This window comes from Aspergillus novofumigatus (genome assembly GCF_002847465.1).
Source record: "Aspergillus novofumigatus IBT 16806 chromosome Unknown P174scaffold_12, whole genome shotgun sequence".
NCBI lineage: Eukaryota > Fungi > Ascomycota > Eurotiomycetes > Eurotiales > Aspergillaceae > Aspergillus > Aspergillus novofumigatus.
The window spans coordinates 437,263-457,740 of NW_020194285.1; the positions used below are offsets into that span (position 1 = coordinate 437,263).

Here is a 20,478-nt window from a genome sequence, read left to right on the forward strand (position 1 = left end):
AGGGACACGGCGCTGACAGATCTCGTCACCACCGCATTGGAAAGAGATTTACAGGACAGGTTGGATGTGTCACCGTTACACTGCGAGCTGCATCAAGTTTTTACTGTCTGACAAGTATGACCCGTTTAACTGCCGAACGGCAGAGGCACATGAAGATTGAATGCGGCTTGAAAGGTTGCCTCTTGACTGCGTGACATGGTCAAGACCAGTAGGCAACACAAGCAGGATGATTGCGTAACATTTTCTCACAGCCTCCAGGAGCAGTGCTCAGCCGGCGTTCGTTGCCATATAGACGTTATGTCGGATATTTTTCACCCTAGATGACCAGATTTAGAACTGGGCATATCGAAATATGTAACCTGCAGAGTGATGCGCGGAAAGGTTGATTGACTCTTTGCACAACAATACAGAATGACTGCATCCCCTATGAAGCCGTCGCTTCACAGCTCCTGGAAGTGCCAGTCGAGGTCTTTACTGCCAGCAAGATACGTGTATTGAGCTGGACAAAGACTGGAGTCTTGTCGTTGGCTGAGCTTTCCACTTCTCCGTCCGGCCCTTGCGGTCTGCGGGCACGGTGCACATGCGGATTGAGCAGTCAGCCATTTCATGCTTGTTGCTTCCTGGGAGGACTTTTGCTGTCTCGCACCCATCTACGTTACTCTCTGCCATCGTATCAACACTGTCAACACCGATGCCATCAATGAGATGGCTATCCCCGAGACCATCTGTTACGGGTCACCTTAACGCCACTCCATGTTCTAACTTCTAACGGTTCGGAGGCCGAAGACTCCACCTGAGGAAACCTATTGAAATAAAAACCACTAGGCTAAAAGGTTGTCCGGACATGATTCCTATCAGTCTAGGGCTCTATATACTTTTCAACAAAACCTCCCTGACTCGTAACTATCCAATAAAGTAATTCCCAACCGAGTCGGACACCCTAGCGAGCCGGACACCTCTGTATTCCATATAAAATAGCGCTCTTCAAGGCTTTAATATCTCAACCGCGTCCATATATACTATAATATAGGTAAGAAACTTAGCCTATATCTAGATTAAAGTATCTAGATACTCTTTCACAAGACCCTAAAATACTATTTCTCTCTCTTATTATCTAAAAGTTAATATCACCAAAATACAGCTGTAGTTTATGTTACCTGAGTATGTACATCTACTAGGAGGCTGTAGCTTATGAATATGACTCTATACGTCTATACTAATACCTCTTACTAAACTTAGGCCCTGTAGATGCTTGGTTGTTGAGATATGAAAGCCTTGATGGGTGCCATTTTATAAGGAGTACAGAGGTGTCCGGCTCGCTAGGGTGTCCGACTCGGTTGGGAATCACGTTTAAACTTTTGTCACAGCTTAATCAACCATGAAGACTCTTGTCCAGCAATAGACTTCGGCTTGCGATGTCTTACATCTCCATCTCACATGCCTTGAGCGTGTCGGCCACGGCTATTCTTCGGCGCACTTCCGTGCCGCCTGCAATGGCCCGAGCATCATGATTTAGTCTATTTCTCGTTTTCTATACCCAATTCTGCCCCACGAAGTCATGTTCTCCGCAATGGAGATGATGATCGTTGCTCTTCTAGGCAGAACGGCCGGGGTGCGTTTTGTGGGATCCCCACACTCTTCAGAGCCCCGCAAATTTCATGACTCGTCGTCATGCGGAGCTTGTATGAGAGCCCACTGACGGAATTAAGGGCACGCCATGAAGACCAGCAATCACCGAAAACCCAGCTTTGCAAGAAGTGGTAGCGTCATTCGCGGGTTTTCTCTTTGCGCCACCACAATGGGCACCAACCTATATAAGATGATCGAGCCGAATCTTGCGCGGGGGAGGAAATGGTGTCAGTCCCAGATAGCGAGACCTGAGCGTTCAGAATGAAACTTTTGGCTGCTTCTTTCTTTGCTCTCTGGGCTGTGGGGAATGCTGCACCGAGCAGCGTTTCCAATCCCAAAGTCCGAGTCCGAAATGGTACCTACGTTGGCGTGAGAAATGCGAATTACCAACAAGATTTCTTTTTAGGCATGCCGTATGCCCAGCAGCCCGTGGGAAATCTGCGATTCAAAGTCCCTCAATCTTTGAACGAGAGCTGGGAGGGGGAGCGCGATGCAAAGAAGTACTCGGATATCTGTGTTGGATACGGCGTAAGTCAATTCCTCTCTCTTTGGCAGAAGTCAGGCAAGCCTGATTGAAAGTAGTCGGACTCCATTTGGTATCCCATGTCTGAAGCTTGTCTCACCATAAACGTCATCCGCGGTTCGTCGGTCGACGAGAACTCGAAGCTGCCTGTTGGTGTGTGGATACATGGGGGTGGATTCTACATGGGCTCAGGCTCAGACGAGCGCTACAACATGTCTGCTATCGTTGCAAACTCGTACGAGATTGGTAAGCCATATGCTCAGACACAAGAAGACAATCTATCAAGACGCTTACCTGTTCAGGCAAACCGTTCATCGCCGTTTCGCTCAACTACCGTCTTTCCGCATGGGGCTTCTTGAGTTCTCAGGAGGTCGTCGACAGCGGGAACACTAATATTGGGCTCAGAGACCAAAGATTGGCGCTCCAATGGATCCAAGAGAATATTGCGGCGTTTGGAGGCGACCCGACCAAAGTCACCATCTGGGGAGAGTCCGCTGGAGGAATGTCTGTTGGCTATCATCTGACAGCGTACGACGGCAGAGACGATGGTCTCTTCCGCGGAGCTATTATGCAATCTGGTGGCTCAATATCCGTTAGTCCAGCCAGCTACACAGTGTTCCAAGGCTTTTACGACGACCTTGTATCGAAAGTCCAATGCGCAGACGCTGAAGACACGCTGCAATGTCTGCGTGAAGTGCCCTTCGAGACGTTGAATGCCGCGCTCAACGGTACTGGCGGCTTACCCAACTATCGATTTGCCCCCGTGGTTGACGGGGATTTCATCCCGGATCGCGGCAGTGTCCTCCTGAAGGAACACAAATATGTCAAAGTCCCAATCATTGCTGGCACAAACACAGACGAGGGGACAGCGTTTGGTCCCTCTGGGATCAATACCACGGAGCAATTCTCCGAGTACCTCACAGGTTTGTTGGAGTGCTCTCCATCTTTATTGCTAGATCCGCTAACCATCAAGATAGATGCCAAATATGGAGGGACAATCAAGCTCCCCGGTCCGGTAGCAAAGCAAATCCTACGGCTGTATCCTGACGACCCGTCCCAAGGTATCCCTGAGTACCTCGGATCCGAACGTGTGCCATCCATGGGCTACCAATGGCGACGTACATCCGCCTACGCAGGCGATGTGATGATGCACGCCAACCGCCGCCGACAATGTGAAGCGTGGACAGAGACATCAACGCCGGCGTACTGCTACCGATTCAATGTCCACGCGGCAGATGTTCCTCTACTCCTGGGAGCCACCCACTTTGAGGAGGTGGCGTTTGTTTTCAACAACATCGAGGGACTTGGCTATCATAGTGGTAAACCGTTTGCCGGCACGCCTGAGTCATACAGGCAGCTCAGCAAGCTGATGACGAGCATGTGGGCTTCGTTCATCCACGACTTGGATCCAAACACGGGCATCCAGAACTCACCCGTGCACTGGGATCCGTACGGCAGAAGAAAGCCAGTCGACTTGCTCTTCGATGCCAATGTTACGAGCCACATGGAGCCCGACACATGGCGGAAGAAGGGGATTGACTATATCAATTCCAAGGCTGATGCTTATGGGCGATGATTACATCGATCATGTGCCTTGACGATCACAAGCAGTCTCTCTGATTGTAGCAGAGATGCAGCGCCGTGATAGTTTTGAGTACTTCTACTGTTGCAGCTACTGTTGTAAATAGGACGCGTCCCAGGACGATAATGATATATATCTGCAATACCAAGAACTTTTCATAAGACTTAGCACGTGCGCTCTCTAAACATATCCATCTTTCGTCGACAACACCGACATTACCAAATTCATGCTAAGGCGCAGTTATCGCCAATCTACTCCACATCATTGGCGACCGCGCATCATCTAGATAGAATGTCCAGTTGAACAACTCGACATTAAGAAGTAAGCGGACTCTTATTCGGTGTACGAAAATTACGGAGTACCTAGGTCAGGATACCAGTATCTACAGTCAGCAAGTATAATGGTATTACCACCTTACCTCATATGGAAGTCAGGTGCATGCTGATAATGATGTTCGCACCCCCACAGCACATTAATCTCCTAGAATAAAGTTTTTCTCATGTACAGCTACACATTCCGTTTTACGTTGGAAATATCTGCGAACCGCTGGGACATTCTTTTTGCATGATCTGGGACAGTATGCATGTCTTGATGCTAGCTATGCCGGTCAATAGTTCCGACCAACCATAGATCATAGATGGGGCCCTTGTTATTCTCGGGTAGATATGGTGGAGAATGCTGAATGATTGCTTAAAATTAGGGGGGAATTGAGGAATTACTATTTTGGGATTAGCTTCCTAAATCTCCTTTCATGCAGTTTAGCTAATGAAATGACGACGACGATCGCTTATATAAATAGTCGCTCAGGTGAGTACTAATAAAAGACAAGGACACGTTATATCTAGATAGTAATGGACGTATACCTTTGAGAATGGAAGTATGAATAAAGGTCTATATGGAACTATAGACAATAGACTAGGGTAGTATTCAATGCGTCAGTAGCTAGGGAAGAAATGGAACGATCTGAGCGTTCCAGATCGATCTCTGATCCATCCCGCTTCGGCCGATTGCTAAGTTTCAAGGAAGCATTCAACCTTGCATTCCCCGGTAGTTCGAAGGTAGATCTGCGATGGCATACCGTCAGGAAGAGTGCTCTACCAGGCGTCGAGCATCCACGGTTGGTACTCAATACAACAATAGGGGATTAGGGATCGGTCAAATGCCGCTAAGGCGTAGCCTTGCATGGCCCGGATCTTCTGTCTGCAGATTGGCCGTCGACCGTCCAACCAACCGCACGCCCTGAGGAATTTGAAATAGATGCAGAAGGTATTGCAAATAAGCCTCAAGCCTCATCGAGCCTGTCCGTTTCTGGACAAGCGAGGTCATCTACTCAGGTACTAAGTTACCGATAACTTGTCTTGCTTAACCCAGTTGGGCAGGATGTCATGCGTGCTAATGCTATGATCCACCCACTTTTCCGGGTCGCAGGAGGCCCTGAGTCTCACCTGTGTTCTCATCTATTGTATCTCTCGATTCGGGCCACTCTTGTGAGATGCAAGCATGCAGGTATGGCCCTATGGACATTCAATTCGGCATTCTTCTGATGCGCTGTAGCCGAGCACATAGGTACGGGGCCATCCTTACCTATTTGGGCGGTTTGCGCGCTGACGTAGTGAACAGTATCCGTAAGGATTTGCCTGGGATCTGCATCCGCATAGATCCGCATACTGTATTACCCATCTACAGATCTCGACGTGCAGGCTGCAGCAGGAAAAAGCGTATTGACCAGTCAGGTGAGGTCGATTTGGGCGAATCTCTCCTTGCTTCCGGCATGACTATTGACTAGAAATTCGGATGCAAGCGATGGAAATCGTTGTCGTGGAGGGTGCCGATCTGTTTTGTAAGCGCATGATAGCGACTCCTTAGTACAAACTAAGCCATCGTGCTGCTGTGTAACGCGAGTAGTCATAACTGCCCTATCTGCTGATCTACTAGCGCATATTATTGCCCGCTGACTGAGACAAAGAAAGTGTTTCAAGCCCACACGGTCCCAACGTAGGTGGTGGACAGAGATCGAAGCGAGATGGATCCATCTCATACCCCAAACAAACCTTGCTTGGGCACTATCTGGAGCTTCCTTTTCAGAGCCCATCCTATTGGACCAGAATACGATCCGATAATATGGTAATGGTACACGGAATAGGTAGCCTGAGTTTTGAGACCATGCCATCATCGCGATGAGATCTGGTCCTCCCCCTGAGCAAAGTGGTTCTTCGGATCCCATCTGACTACCCGTTTGGGACCCATTGATCTCCGGGTATCACCACCAAGCAATCAGGAAACGACACGCATATGTAGTGGGTCGCTCTTCTACTTGACCATTTAAGATCAAGAGTCCAGGAAGAAAAACAACTAAAATTAAGACAGGATGACTACTCCTACTGCATGCACTTTTGACCATGGGTTATAGACGATTGCAAAGGCACGACGATGACTTTTAATGCTGTACCTACGGGCTCTATACCGCAAAATAACTCCGTACAGAATGATGCAGGTAGGTACATTACTACTGCACCCATCTGTCGAATGGTATTCCGACATCACCCCTACCCCTTAGAATGAGTCCGAGTTTAGACCCAAACTAGCAACATCCCACCAAATCCAATACCCAATCGCCTAACAATCAACTATTCCCCAATCAGGATGACAAACCGGGAATGGGAATCTGGTTCGACTGTGAATGCCCCACTACTAACGAGCTAAACGCGGCAGGAAGAGTTTAGGATCTGGTATTTTGGGCTGTCCTAGTCTTCCGGCTATCGTGGCACCTTTCTAGAAAGAGCTTGCCGTATTGTATCTTCTTACTCTAAGCGAGCTCCATTCGTCGATATACAAATACCAAAATAGCGTGAAGCACTGTAACAGATTCCATATTGGCCAGGAATGGAATATCGCATGGAGTACGGAGTACTTTCTGCAGTATACTTTGGAGATGAATGCCTCGTGGAATAGAACCACAGATCACCCAAGTACATACTCTATATGGCATACGGATTGAATTTCAACGATGATTATTACCGGGCTGAGGAGAGTACAGTACCGTAGATTGAACTCTGAAGTTGGAGCACACCGCTCCCAGGCACCGAGGGATTGGGTCGTCCGTAGTATCCCATACACTCTTTTTCTTGCGTAGCTGGGCGACTGAATTCCTTCCGCCACGGCCATCGTCCGTGCTCGGACGTAGATCGGTGACGGATTTTTTACTTCTCGTTTCCGCGTGATCGCCGATAATGCCGTACCAAATGTGGAAGACCAGTGGCTATGGTCCCCGGCACATAATTCTCTAACATTTGGAAGCATTATGTTTCGATGCCAAGTGACAGAAGACAAATACGTCAGATGCCGCGGAGATCCGAATTCGAAATCTATGTAATCAACCTGTAACCTTTGGGTCAAGCGGGACGGTACCTGAACTATGGATTACACTGCCCCCTTCTAGACTGGCATAAGGAGATCCATCGAAATTCCACCATCGGACAGCATGCCATTTTGTGAAATTCCTCTCACCAATCCTTCGCAGGCTCCAGCGGAGATATCCCGGATAAGCAGCAACGACTGAACTCAATCCACGAGTCACTAACTGAAATTAGGTTACACCACATCGCCATAGCGTTGAATAGGACGCTTATTTGTAATCACCAGATTGTGCGGTGAGAGGGACTTGCGATCGTCACCTTCCGTTTTGGAGTCAGGAGAACACTTGATCAATAGTCTTGCATTGGCACCAGCCAAAAAAAAAAAAAAAAAAACCTTTGTCGTAAAAAGCGAGTCTGATGACCCATGCAAGATTGGAGATGAGATTAGATCAGGTGAGATGAGATGAGATCCATGAGATCCGATCCGATGCCATGCGATGCGATTCGATCGAAACACTAGGCTGGATACAGGTTGGTAGGTTTCAGTCGGTATTTTAAAAACATGGTCGAACCCTTCTGGTTATGTAAATACATATTCGCAGTACAGGCATGTCGGCCCACCCACCAGCATGAAATTCATAGTCACTGTTTGCAGCTGGAAGCACTGGAAGCATATGCAAGTCAAACTCAAATATCTGTGCCATACTTCGTAAATTATTAAGCGTCTCTCATGGTCATTTGTCATTTCCGACTACGGGAGTCCTCCGTAACATTATTGACGTTTAATTAAAATCGACGATATGGGGCCCACGGTGGTGGTTCTGGTGGGTTCTAGCGCGATTTGGGGTTTACGGACACGGTGATTGGTCGCTTTCAGTAAACTGTAAGATTCGGTTCTCCTATATCAACTTCATCATAACTATGCAGTACTCCGACCTACGAAAGGAAAGAATACACAACCACGACGGACAGTGGCAAACCTCCTAGTTACTTGCAACTTACCAGCGACGCTACGTACGCCACGGAATCGAATTCTGGGAATAAAACTCTATCCAAAGCCATGCGGCACGCATCCTACGCTATGACAAAGTCTATCTGGAGGCCCATGCGTCCGATGCGCGCTAACCAGTCACTAGACAAGAGGTTCCAGTAGCCTGATGAATCTATTCAGAGTTCACCTCCTGAGCCTTGCACGTCATAAAGTACCTCGTGACAAAGTACGCCCAGAGAGACTCTGCAGTATATTCATATGTACTCATCCTGTGCGGAGTAGCGCCTGTATCCCAAACGTTGAAGTCTGATACGAAGGCCGTAGTCTGTAACTCTATGGAACTGTATTATGGCTGTTGCCTGCGTGATGTGAAGTAACCTAGCGAGTGCTAGACTACCTCCCCGTGCCGGAGATTAACAATGTCCAGAAACTACAGAATACCGAGCACTAACTGGCAATTGCTTGATTCTCCTTTTCTGGTTGTTTCCATCCCCCATCCCCTCCCCACCCCCCAAACTTTTGTTCCTCCTCTTTGCTCGTGGCGATTTCTAAGGGCTCACTAAGTGGGTCTTGCTTCGCGATTTCTCTGAACCATGATACGGAAGATGCGCTAAATTATGTATACCCTCTAGACAAACCGCCGAGGAGACGTAACCGAAACGAGTGGCACACGACACATGGTCAGTCATCCGTGTTTTATTGATTAACATCTTCTCGAATCTAGTGAGTTGAACCATAGATCAACGCCTTCCCAGACAGCAGGCATACGGTTGGAGTGATGAGTACATGGGTCGAAGCGGGGTATAGTGTTGCAAAACAAATGTAGATCAGGTACAATAACACGAGCCACGAAGGGGAACAAAGACATCTTAGATCAACTAGTAGTCAATAATCGCCCAGTACAGAAGAAAATAGTCTATCCTGGTAGCTGTCTCATAACGTGCGAGGGGTATTAAGAAAGGATAATTCCAAAAACAAAATCAATAGTAGGAGAAGATGAAGGAGACCCACTGTCGGATGATCTAGTAACGATGATCCATCCGCAAAGTAAAGACATACTGGCCGTGACATCCAGAGAAGAATCAAGATGCGAGAGCTCGTGATCCAAACAAAACTTTGGGACACAGAACGCCTGGCACTTCTAACCCCAATGCCTTTTCAACGCCACAAAGTACAAGGAAATTAGGAGAAAAGGGGAGAAGAGAAGAGAAGAGAAGAGAAGAAAAAATAGAAATATAAAGACACGTGACTATCGGGTACCGGGAGGCGCGGGATCGAGAGCGGCTTTGGGCTTCAGATTGGAACCCAGGGATGCAGCCTTGCTAGCGCCCATCTTGCGCGTCAATTTGGCATAGTGTAGGCCACAGGCATTGCACAATGTCCGAGCACCATCTGGACCACGACGCCATTCTGGAGTTTCGGCTCGGTTGCAGCTGTGGCAACGACCAGGAGGGGCGGCCTTCTATAATGATGCTTGGTTAGCTCGGTGATAATCTTTGCCCAGTCGGGAAATGACGATCTGGAAAACAATGGAAAAGCCTGAGACTCGCTGCAAAAATAGTGCAGGAGCCAAAGCAAACGGGTGAGCAAATAAGCAAAGTACAGAGTAGAACTTACCCCTCGTCGCTTTTTCGTATCTGGCCCAGCAAATCCGCCACTGCCCTTGAAATCTTCTTGGTACATTGCCATATGGTCACTATCGTGGACTCCGCCGGCGTTGAAAGCTTTTCTTTGAGCCATCTGCTCCGCCAAGGCATGCTCCTGGTTCAAAACAGCGGTTCGTATCCGCATCAAAGCATCCTGATTCCGACGTTGCAGATTGATCATGTCTTCGATTTCGTGAAGGGAAGGCAAAGTCCCCAACATGGGCCCAGACCGCTGAGTCTGGTGCGCTCTAGTAGCATAGTGACGGGAAAACTCCAAAGTCCGCGTACTCACTTCGGCGATCTGATCCAGAGTCTGTTAGTGACCTAGCGAACAACGCCGGTAAACATGTTCCTCGCAATGAAAACACATACCTCGTTGAGTGAAGTCTCCACTTCGTAGATGTCCAAGTGGCGCTTGGCAGAGTCGCCTTGAGGTTGTACCGGAACCGCAGGACGTCCCGCCAGCCCATTTTTCAATTCCTCGACACGTGGTGGTTCTGGCGCGCCAGGTTTCCAGGGCGTTGCGGCATAGGGTCTAGTATCATGATGGGCTAGAGGGTATGTCGGTGCGTTTGGTGGAGGTTGTGACTGAAAAGTGAACGGCTGCGAATATGCAGTGTATCCATTGGGTGAGGCTATACTCCCCGCCGAAGGAGGAGCACTATATTCGTACCCGGATCCCGTCTGCGAGCCCGTGATCGAAGTCAAGCCAGTCTTGGCACTGTGGGTAGGTGATTTGCTCGAGTTGAGCGACTGTAGTGAGGGATTTCTCGATTCCTGTGTGGTGATTGATGCGAGGCTTGACCGCGAAGCCTCCGTTTGCAGCTGAGAATAAGCAGGTTCGCGCATGTATGGGCCTGCTGGCGCTCCGTTGGAGAACGGGTTGGGGGTCCGGCCGGGCCATCTCCTGCTGATCGACTGACGAGAGCATGTGGAGGAGCGGGATGAGCTTGCGGCGGGGGACCCGACGTAGGTGGAGCAGGGTATGGTAAAGGGCTATCATTCCTTAACGCCTCGTGAATTGAAGGAAGTGATTGTCTCTGTGGTTGCAACTGTTTCTCCTTCTCTTCCTCGAGTGCCCGCCTCGAATCCGGAGGGGAGATATATCCGGGCTGCGGAGGTGCGCTAGCCGCAGAAGGCTGATAGGAGTAAGGCGAAGGTTGGCTGGGATACATGGTAGTCGGGCTAACGAGTGGTGTTGGTGATGAGATGGTCGAATTTCTCGAGGGATATCCAGATCCGTCCTTTGTGAAGAAACTTATGGTTGGTAGATGGTCCCTAGATCCAGCAAATTTACAGTCAGTCAATACTCTCCAGCAAACGCTTCCTTCACGATCGCCTGGGAGCGCATGACGGGACGAAAAACGGGAGACTGACCTCTGTCTATGAGTTGCCTCTAATGACCCCATTACGCCTGAACGTCACTTTGAGTGTCCCCGCCTCATTCACTCCAAATTTCCGCTACTGGCCACTGCCGCCCGGCGAATTTCAATCGGCTATGAAGAGGATCGCGGCGTTTGTCGGTTAGCAGGGCGGTTCGGCGCGTTGGTGTAGTGACGAGGGGCTGCAGAGCGTAGGCGGTCCTGCGGCAATATTCGAGGTTCGAGTAAAGTGGTCGAGGGATGTGTAGTCGTCCCCTTCCTGAAATCGCGGTATCTGAAAACTATCCCCTTGTGCTTGCCTGAGGGAAGATGATGCGACGAATATGTTGAGGAAAAGAAGAGAAGTGCCACCTTTTTTAACAAGTTGTTTGAGTTGGTTGGCGGTTGTGGGGAGAGTGAACCAGGCAAATTTTGAGTTAGAGGATTGTAAGGTGTTCCGAAGAATGAAAGCCTGCACTCTTGACAACTTGGATTCACAGAAAAAGCTTGGGATCAAACTCCGACGTAAGAAGAGTGGAGTGGCGCAGGGAGGGATCAAGTAGCCCACGGAAGATGCGATGCGGTTAGAAGTGGGCACGATTGTCAAATAAGATTGATCCTCTCACAATTCTGGGTGGAGGAATCAAGGATACGGCAATCATCCGAAGCGCGCGACGAACAGATCAGATCAAAACAGCCGTTCTTGTGTTTGGGAGTGACATCTGTCCAAAGACGAATTGGCGTGGGTAAGAAAAAAGAAAATAGAAATAAATTTCCAGCTGTCAAATATTTGTGTTGGTCTCTTTCGATCTTGACAATAGTGGTGTGAGTTGCGGGCGGGAGGTGCGGGCGGCGCAGTAGATGCAAGGGATAATGAATGAATGCGTCGCGTGTAATAGGAAACGTTGGCCTGTTTCTTTGTCTCCCCAAATGACAACTTAGGTATGGTATGCGTCAATCTCAGATAAACGACGGAGGAAATTATTGACGCGGAAGCAGAAGCGCGATTTTGGGGAAAAGCAAGTAATCAGTATGGATAGAGGCTGAGGGGTGGGAGAGGCGACAGGAAGAAGCGCAAAGCGGGTTCAGTTCGAAGTGCTTCTTCCGAAGTCTGCAGTTTTGCTTCAAGCAGAAGAGTTCGAAGAGCGAGGATGAGATGCAGGATCTTAGGGAAGGTTTGTAGAGAAGAAGAGAGTCAAGAGGCAAGAAGCTAAATAATTACTGGAATAAGATCAAAGAAGAACCAGCATCGGAGGAGGGAGAGATTAGCTATGACTATAATTATAATTCTAGAATAATATTATTATTATTATTAATGGAGATAAAGTAAAAACAAAATAATAAATCGACCTTTTTTTTTTTTTTTTTTTTTTTTCAATATCCTCATTTATCCCACTGCGGCCTACTACTATGGACTAGTACCTGAGTTACTAACTACGGCGTACCACTTCACTAGATGTACTTAACGCCCTAGCAGACTACGTATGTACCTAGATTCTACCTCAGAATTAAGAACAAATTACAAGACCGCCACAGGCACGCCCGCACACAAGATATGGAAGTCCATCCAAGCGGAAGCTACTGAAGACTAGGTAAGTCGAATCATCGACAGGAGGGATAAGCTCAGAGGCTGGAATAGTATTTACTGTTACCATTCGAAAGGACAGATGGCCAAACAGATTTCAGAGGACCCCTTTACTACTTGAGATCGGACACGGTAGTGTACACCTGCCAGATTGTCGAGTCACTCAGTGGGCTGTGACCTGTTTAAAGTTACGGCGAATTACAGAAGCTTTACAAGCTGCGAACTGCGGATCTTCGACGAAATAGTGGGGAGTAAGTTGTTGGGTCAATATTGGTGATGAGCGGATATCTGGGTGGGGCATGACAAGGGCTGCTCTCCTCTGGCCTCTTGGGTCTTCTCCATGGAGTACATTTTCTCCTCTACTTTTTCCCTTTTTTTTTATTTGTTTATTTTTATTTCCTTTTTCCTTCCCGATTTTCTCTAATCTAATTTGTTCTCTATTTTCCCCTTATTTCTATTTTTCGTTTTTCTTATTAATTTCTTATGAATTTTGTAGATCTCCACTGCGTTGGTTCCCTCATCTTCTATCTTAGCTAGATCTTGCCTTCTTTTTTTAAGCTCATTTCCTTTGTTACCAGTGTAAAACACTTTCAATACATACGAAGAAATTTCAAGTCACCTATAGATTCTCGTTCACCTACAGTCTGCTAATTACCACCATCGCCGATATGACAGAACTCACCCCTTATCATTATTATTATTTCTAGAGTAGAAGGCCTCGAAGTCAATGTTCATGATACGAAGTATTCCAAATCCGCAGATGTACTGGAACTGTCGGGGAAGACAGGTGACAGGTCAGATGAGTGAGATCTAACCTATTCGATGACTGACACGATCATTTCCACATAGCTCTTGCGGGACCATTGCGTTGGAATTTGGATAATAAGTAAATAATATTACCCAAGCACACGCAAGTTAGGGGGAAAGATCGTAATCATAATCGAGAGTCAAGAGTCCAGAGTCCAGAGTCTGCAGCGAATGCTGAGTCTAAATTTGATGGGATCTTTTCATTACCAATAAAGATCAATAGACCGGCCTCTTCTTTCCTTGAGTAATGCCAGGAGAGGCGCCATACCTAGACTAGATCGTACATTATGCACATTAGCTTGGGAAACGGCCAACCTAGTTCTGTTGGCGAAGAATACATATTGTTCAAGTCTCCAAGACCAAAGGAAATAGACGGGGGCTTCTGAATTCTTTGCAAATGGACAAACGAGCTGAACTTGACCTCAAGCTGGAGGGAAACTCCTGATCGTCCTGGTGGCGATCATGCAAATTTGATATTCTCTCTGGTCTGCTTCCTACTCAGAGAATCAAGCGTTATGGCGGTCATCATGTAGTGTTGACAGTGGTTGACCGTAATAGAGAGATCAGATCCTCCGTTCATGCACTTCTTGCAAGGGAAGTAGGTGAAAAGTATGGCTGTGTGTCTTCTGCTGGTGCTTCCCTTGCCTGATATACTTTGCGAACCATGGCGGACTATGCAGTAAGGCCACCCAGGAAAGCGGACTTTTTATCCATCACTTTATCTGAGATCAGTCAGCAGATCTAATTTAATGCGCCGTACACCTGAGTTTGTTACTTGATTTCATCCTGCACTAGGGTCTCTGATGAAGGTTTCCAGGCAGTTCTGCACAAATAACAAAGGCTTCATTATCTGTCTCATGGCAAACATCGGCAAGCAGCAAGAGCTTGTTCCAAAGATAGTGTCCGTACATATACACCCAATCGGATCTACGAGTAGACCAACATATGCAGGATGAAAAGAAGGGAAGATCATTAGAACACCATCTGACCCTTGTGTAAGATAAGGCTACGATTCTACGAGCACACACAGGCTTGCAACGTTCGTTATCCTTGACCCGGATCTGGGAACGATCGAACTCACAGTGGGGAAATTTGATCGCACATCAGCAAGACACACGCTTACACTCATCTCCGCCTGCAGCTAGCCCAAAGGCAAAAGTCGCACCATTGAAATCGCGACTGGTAGAGATCTGACCGCTCGTTCGCTGGCGCAACACAAGCAACCGGGACTCTACTGAGGGCAAGTCTCTGTATGGATGGCTAGATCTCTTCCTGCATGAGGGGCTTTTCACACTCCCCACTCTCTCGAATTCTCGATCATCGTTGGTTACACCACGAGCAGTGATTGGAGGGGGAGGAATTTGAAATGGAGTTGAATAAAATGAGAGTACTGAAATCAGAATATTACGGTAATTCTCAGAGAGAAACCCCTGTGCCTGGCTGGCGTAGGAGTTCGTTCCATGGTACGCAGCACCGCTCCCCGCTTTCCCTTGCTTGAGATCTCGGGCATAGCCGCTCACCAAAGTGACATAATCATCGTCATCATGAGGTTCCAGTCCTCCGTAAGGTACCGTGCCAGTACGGTCAACATTCCAAGATGAGTTCCCAATTTCTATTAATCATTATTATTACAGCATCGCGATCTGTTGCTATGAGAAGAACTCTATGACGTCGATACAAAGGACCAAGCATCTCCCTGGCCTAGGGGAGGGTGGGCGGACAATGGCCGATCGGTTGGTGAGGCCGATGACTATCTATGAGCTGGAGGTTTGTACTATTCTCAACAGCCAGCGTCGGGCCAATTTCCCAAAATAGATAACAGATCGCATGGCTGTCTCATCATTAATGTTTGCCCTATCAATCAATGTACATCGAAGCTGGTCTTGGGGTGGTCAAGAAACGAGAGATCCTCGATTCTCCGTCTGCCCGGTCGCGCAGGCAGCATTTCCCAACATCACACTCCACTGCACCAGCCTCCCGCAATTACTCTCAATTACCGAGACACAACGTCCATGGGCTTGTGACACACACGTTGGCTTTGTCTCTTTGATTGTAAAGGTACCTGCTCCCGCCGTCCGACCGATCTGGACCATCCTATTGGACCTAGAAGGATTGATGAGCGCATGTATCTTACGACCATGTAAATTGGTCTATGTCATCGCACATGGCTATGGTGGCTTGACGTAACTTGTGGACTCTAGTTAGGTCATTCTCTGCGGTTAACCTTCACTCGCACCCATTCTAATGGCATGGTTTAAGATTTTAAGTTCTTTTAGGTTCATAAGTATTAATGCCGTTTTCCCCTCAACCTTCTCTCCATGGTCGTAGACTAGGTGACCATGGAGTACTGAGTGTAGGTAGAGTTGGGATTAAACTCGTTGATACAGTAACGGTTTTTTCTGTCAGATTCGGACTCTTTCCCTTTCTGGCCGCATGCACAGATCCCGATATGCATGCATCTGTTGGTAGGAGTAGTACTTCCTAAGGTATGGTATCTTCTGTTTTTTAACTGAACCTAAGGTACTTATCACGAACAGCCCAACACAGTCACTTCTCCAATTTCAAGGGAAGATGGAAAGGGGTATTAGTGCACCATCGCCTTCCTAAGGTACTGAGCGCTGAGTAGAACATGAAGCTGAAAGAAGACAAATAGGTACCAGATACTTTAGTCACAATTCTTCAAGTTCAACGCCACCGGCACCATTCAAAGCCCGTGGACAAACTTCGAAAGCCTGAGATATGATTATTTAAGGGTGCAATTGCGCTGGTGACCCGCCAGATGGATGATGGGGAAGTAATAATGATAGGTCGGGTATTACGGGAATACAGATGTGATCCGTCTTGTCAACGGTTGTAATGAAAATTTGGCGTCCTACTGGTTATCCAGTGGTTGCCCTCTGCGCTCAACTCTCCACTACCTGGTAACATCTTCGTACTAGAAATGTACTCCGTGCCACCTGCAAGCCTGCAACTGAGTACCATCGCCCTTGCCCCTCGAGTTTATCGTGCATGCTTCGATCAATATGAGGCTTAGATCGCTGCCATGTATTGCCTAGTGCGGTACTTTGCATTCTGTCCACGTATGATTCGTCTCTGTCGATGTCTTAAAATCCAGACGCATGGATGCAGTCAGAAAGGTCAACTGTACCAGCATAATGGGCATAATTTTTTTTCTTCTGGCATTACTTGTGGTCTTCTTCAAGTTATGTCGACCAGTCTTTGAGTTGTCCTGACAGCTAAGTTTGAGGAGATAAAATAACCCTCCTTGGGGACGCTCCTCAGCGGTCCATGACCCATGAAGATAAACTCAATCTGCTAACTATCCTCCTGTTTGAGTTTCCTGTTCTCCGCAATTACCGACCTTCTCATGAATACTGGAAATTTTTGGCCTAGTTTATTTTCAAGCTTGTCTTTTCGATTTATCTTTCTACTTTGCTCCATCCCCTGTTTCTCTTGTCATCAGGGGATTGGCTTGTCAGACCAGATCACAACTCACACAGTCGTGCTGCTTGTGCTATGCATGGCCGGCCATTATCTTCCTAATAATAGGTGCTTATTTAGTTATTGACTGGGCATGCAAGATCTGTTCCAGGCGATTTGGGTTAGCGCACAACACTATCAATTTCCACCGATGTCTATGGCCGAGTACGGAGTACAGAGAGTAGTCTAGTACTACAGTAACGATATCAACCTGCAGTCTTACTGAGAGTCACAAAAAATAAAGCCTCGGCTTTGCAAAGCCCTGCTGAGTTGCCTTCTACTAGCACGCTAGCCGTGCTGAAAGCCTGAACAGCTAAACTAGCCACCAGCAGATGGCGCTGTCCATCGTGTTTCGAGATCAATGATCTTTTTCCCTGAGACGGCAAGATGTGAAGGCGATAGTTCTTTTGGTAATGCACTAATATTGTCAACTAGGGACGAATGGCATCGCCATCTACTCATCACATGGAGATTGATAAAACACTAACGGTTAGTGACATGTGGCGGTAGGATCTATATTGGATTTATGCAGGTAGATACGAGAGCTCCTGCACCGAGCGTTTCTCTTGGTCAATGCGTTCCCGAAGTGGAAGCAAACCCCGGCAGACAGAACAAGGCCATTGAAAATGGCAAGAGAACGAGTCACCAGGACAGCATGGATGATAAAAGCAAGAATAACAGAACGACGTTGGCAACAGAACTCGCATGCTGCATCAATACTCACGATTACTCCTCCAGGGTCACCAAGTTTATGATATTTTCTCCGGGATTTGATGGAGTTTGATAATGAGACACCGAGCATTCTCCAGCTTCCGCTAACGATCATCTTGAACTTTAAACAGAGTTCTGCTGCTAGTGCTATTCCGTGTCTTAACACTTGAAACACTCGAGTCAGTATCTTCTCCAACCATTTTTCCCAGTACGCCTACGTGGTGAGGAATTTGCTTCAGCAGGGTATGGGACCCAGTCTTGACTGACGGTCGCAGGGGGCGCGTCGTGATGCATGTAAAGTTGGTTCAATAATTACCACAAGTCCGATGAACTAGACGATATTGGCAAGTGCAATAACTTACGGAAAATTGGACCTGATTCAAGTCTGGGGGTTTCGTAAAGCACAGGCCGACGATCAGAGCCAGTCAGCCGGTGATACAAGTATGCAGGATGGTCGCTTGCATGCTGTATGTGACCGATACCATCGAACTAGAGCATCGCTTGATCGCGTTGGAATAACTACTACGATGTCTCCATAGACTTGGCGAGCGGTTCTACTTTGTCCGAGTCAGGAATTGATGTTGCTCGATCGTTGGCACTAGGACTCGTGGATCATGTAAGGTAAGGCCGAGAGCTGATGAGAACACCGTAGAGGGAGTTCCGCTTGAATAACGTCAGCCCGATCTCTGCAATTGAGTCCGAGTGCATCCTGATATCAGCATGAATATACAACGAGGATCATTGAATGCAAGCTCTCGTTGGGTAGTCTTGCATGCTTCCTGCGCAGAATAACGTGGGATGTTTGCAGGAGATTCAGCGACCGCTGCACGGCTCCTGTCTCAAGTCAGAAACAGATGCCTGTATTATCGAGTGATTCAGTTTCCGGGGAAGCAATCGAAAGCTGTGCTCAGCCATTGGTCATAATGCCATTGTGGTATATAGTTACCGCTGCAAGTAACCGTTTGTGTGATTCCACATCATGGTACGGAGCACAGAAGCCAGGGCCATTGATCAAAGAGCGTACCTTACGGTGTCCTCGATTATCTAGCTAAACTAGCAAGTCTGGAGCAATCACAGTGCATCCAGTTGACTAGGGAGCGCTGAGCAAAGTACTAACTTGGCTATAGCAATCCCATCCGTTCATTCACCCCGGCGGCCGTATGTCCATAACAGATTTTTTCGGAAACGGCAAGAAGATTTTTTATTTTGTGGCACACTCGAGGTCCTCTTCGTGGCTAATTTTATTCTTACCTTTCAAAAAACCAAGCCATAACCATTTTCAGCGGCTTTCCTGAAAACTTGAACACTAATGGCTCCAAGCGGGAGACAACTTGAATAGCCGTTGCTGGTGAAATACCCCTGACATGCAGATCGCAGACAGTAGTATTCCGTCTCTGATGATCCATCACGAAGCTGAAGAGAGTTTTGAACGAGAACCCGAGGAGATCGACAGCGCCAGATGACAGACCATAGACCGTTAGCCACAACGGTCCCGAATACTGGCTTAAAACAGGATTGAGTATTGACTATCGACGAAATAGAGATTGGATCACGGATCCAGCATAGTTCACAAAATCGCACTCAACTTGCCAAGCTATGGAACCGAACTCTCTTGTTCCGCTACTTTAGGAAAATGATCAGATAGTCTTCCTGGAGAGGAAAAGAGCGGTGCCACTTGGCTCCGTGAGGAAAGAGTCTAAATGCGATCGCAATTTTCCAGTACACGCCGTCAATGCCACTAATTGAAGTGACGTTTCATGACTGGTCTGGTTTTCAGCATTTGGCCCTCTGACTACAGGGACAGTGGCTAACTTGCTGTCCTCTGTCCGTTCTTTTCCTGCCAGGAAAGGGATCGAGATTTCCGCGCTCACTTTCTCATATTGGTTGTGAGCCGATCGTCTCCTGGATCTGGTTATTGCAGGTCCCTCAGAGAAAATTGAACACTTGCCGAATTGGACATGACATCTTGACAAGTCACAGAGCACTTCTTCTACAAGGTATCATGGTGGTTCCACTATGGTCTCACGTACCGTACCATGACAGCTTCGACCGACTCCCGAGTGATCCTGCTTTTGCGTGTACTTTTGACAGCATGTCACGAGCCGCTGTCCCAAATCCTATCACTACGTGAACCATAAGCCTCTTGGCGCCACACATCAACAAATAGACAGTGACTTTGTACAATTGATGCGACGGACCCAATGGAGTCCTCACAGAATTTCAATATGCCGCATCTGGAGTGCAAAGCGACAACAAAAGCCCACAACATTACTACCTGGGCAAGTGTATGACTACCGTAGGTATGCTGTGTCCTTACACTGCTTACAACTTTGTCACACTACGTACACAAACAAGGCTTACACAAGCCACAGGTGGGACCATCCCGGGAAACTCTCCGATGTCTTGTCCCAAAACAGCAGGATGACAGCTGGGGTTTCGTCACAGTAAGCAAGATTGAGCCGACGCCTCGTCGACGGTTACTGGACAAACTAGATTTGGGACTGCTGCAGCTCGACCGATTCGGAATCGCCTGGCCATGGCAGATAGCGCCCCTTTGGCCGACCGGCCTTGGTTTCTCGTTTCCGTAGCGGCTTTTATTCAATTTACCAGCCACGTTTTCGGATTCCAACGGTATTGTTCGCCTAGTGCTCATTGCTAACTCTCTGTGTCCGACTCTCATCGTCCATGTTTTACTTCAGCCTTCACGGACATACCGTACAGCTGTCGTCACCTGTCAAAAAAGAGGTAGTCTTCACTGAGCATTGAGCATTGACCCTGTCCACACTGGCCCTAACGCTCATCTCATA

General features: G+C 47.8%; 2 protein-coding genes across 2 annotated transcripts; one reads left to right on the plus strand and one right to left on the minus strand.

Annotated features, from left to right (window-relative positions):
* Window positions 1–1,623: 1,623 nt before the first annotated feature.
* P174DRAFT_516403 (carboxylesterase/lipase family protein) lies at window positions 1,624–3,728 on the plus strand (the record flags this gene model as incomplete). Its single annotated transcript, XM_024832327.1, has 4 exons — window positions 1,624–2,157; window positions 2,212–2,398; window positions 2,455–3,075; window positions 3,130–3,728. Exons 1-4 carry the CDS (start codon window positions 1,891–1,893, stop codon window positions 3,726–3,728), a joined length of 1,674 nt encoding a protein of 557 aa, XP_024677392.1. The 5' UTR covers window positions 1,624–1,890.
* Window positions 3,729–9,330: 5,602 nt separating this feature from the next.
* nsdD (GATA-type sexual development transcription factor NsdD) lies at window positions 9,331–11,136 on the minus strand (the record flags this gene model as incomplete). The annotated part of the gene is made up of 5 exons (XM_024830484.1): window positions 9,331–9,543; window positions 9,699–10,028; window positions 10,100–10,593; window positions 10,647–11,005; window positions 11,105–11,136. The coding sequence occupies 5 exons, from the start codon at window positions 11,134–11,136 to the stop codon at window positions 9,331–9,333; spliced, it is 1,428 nt and encodes a 475-aa protein (XP_024677393.1).
* Window positions 11,137–20,478: the final 9,342 nt, after the last annotated feature.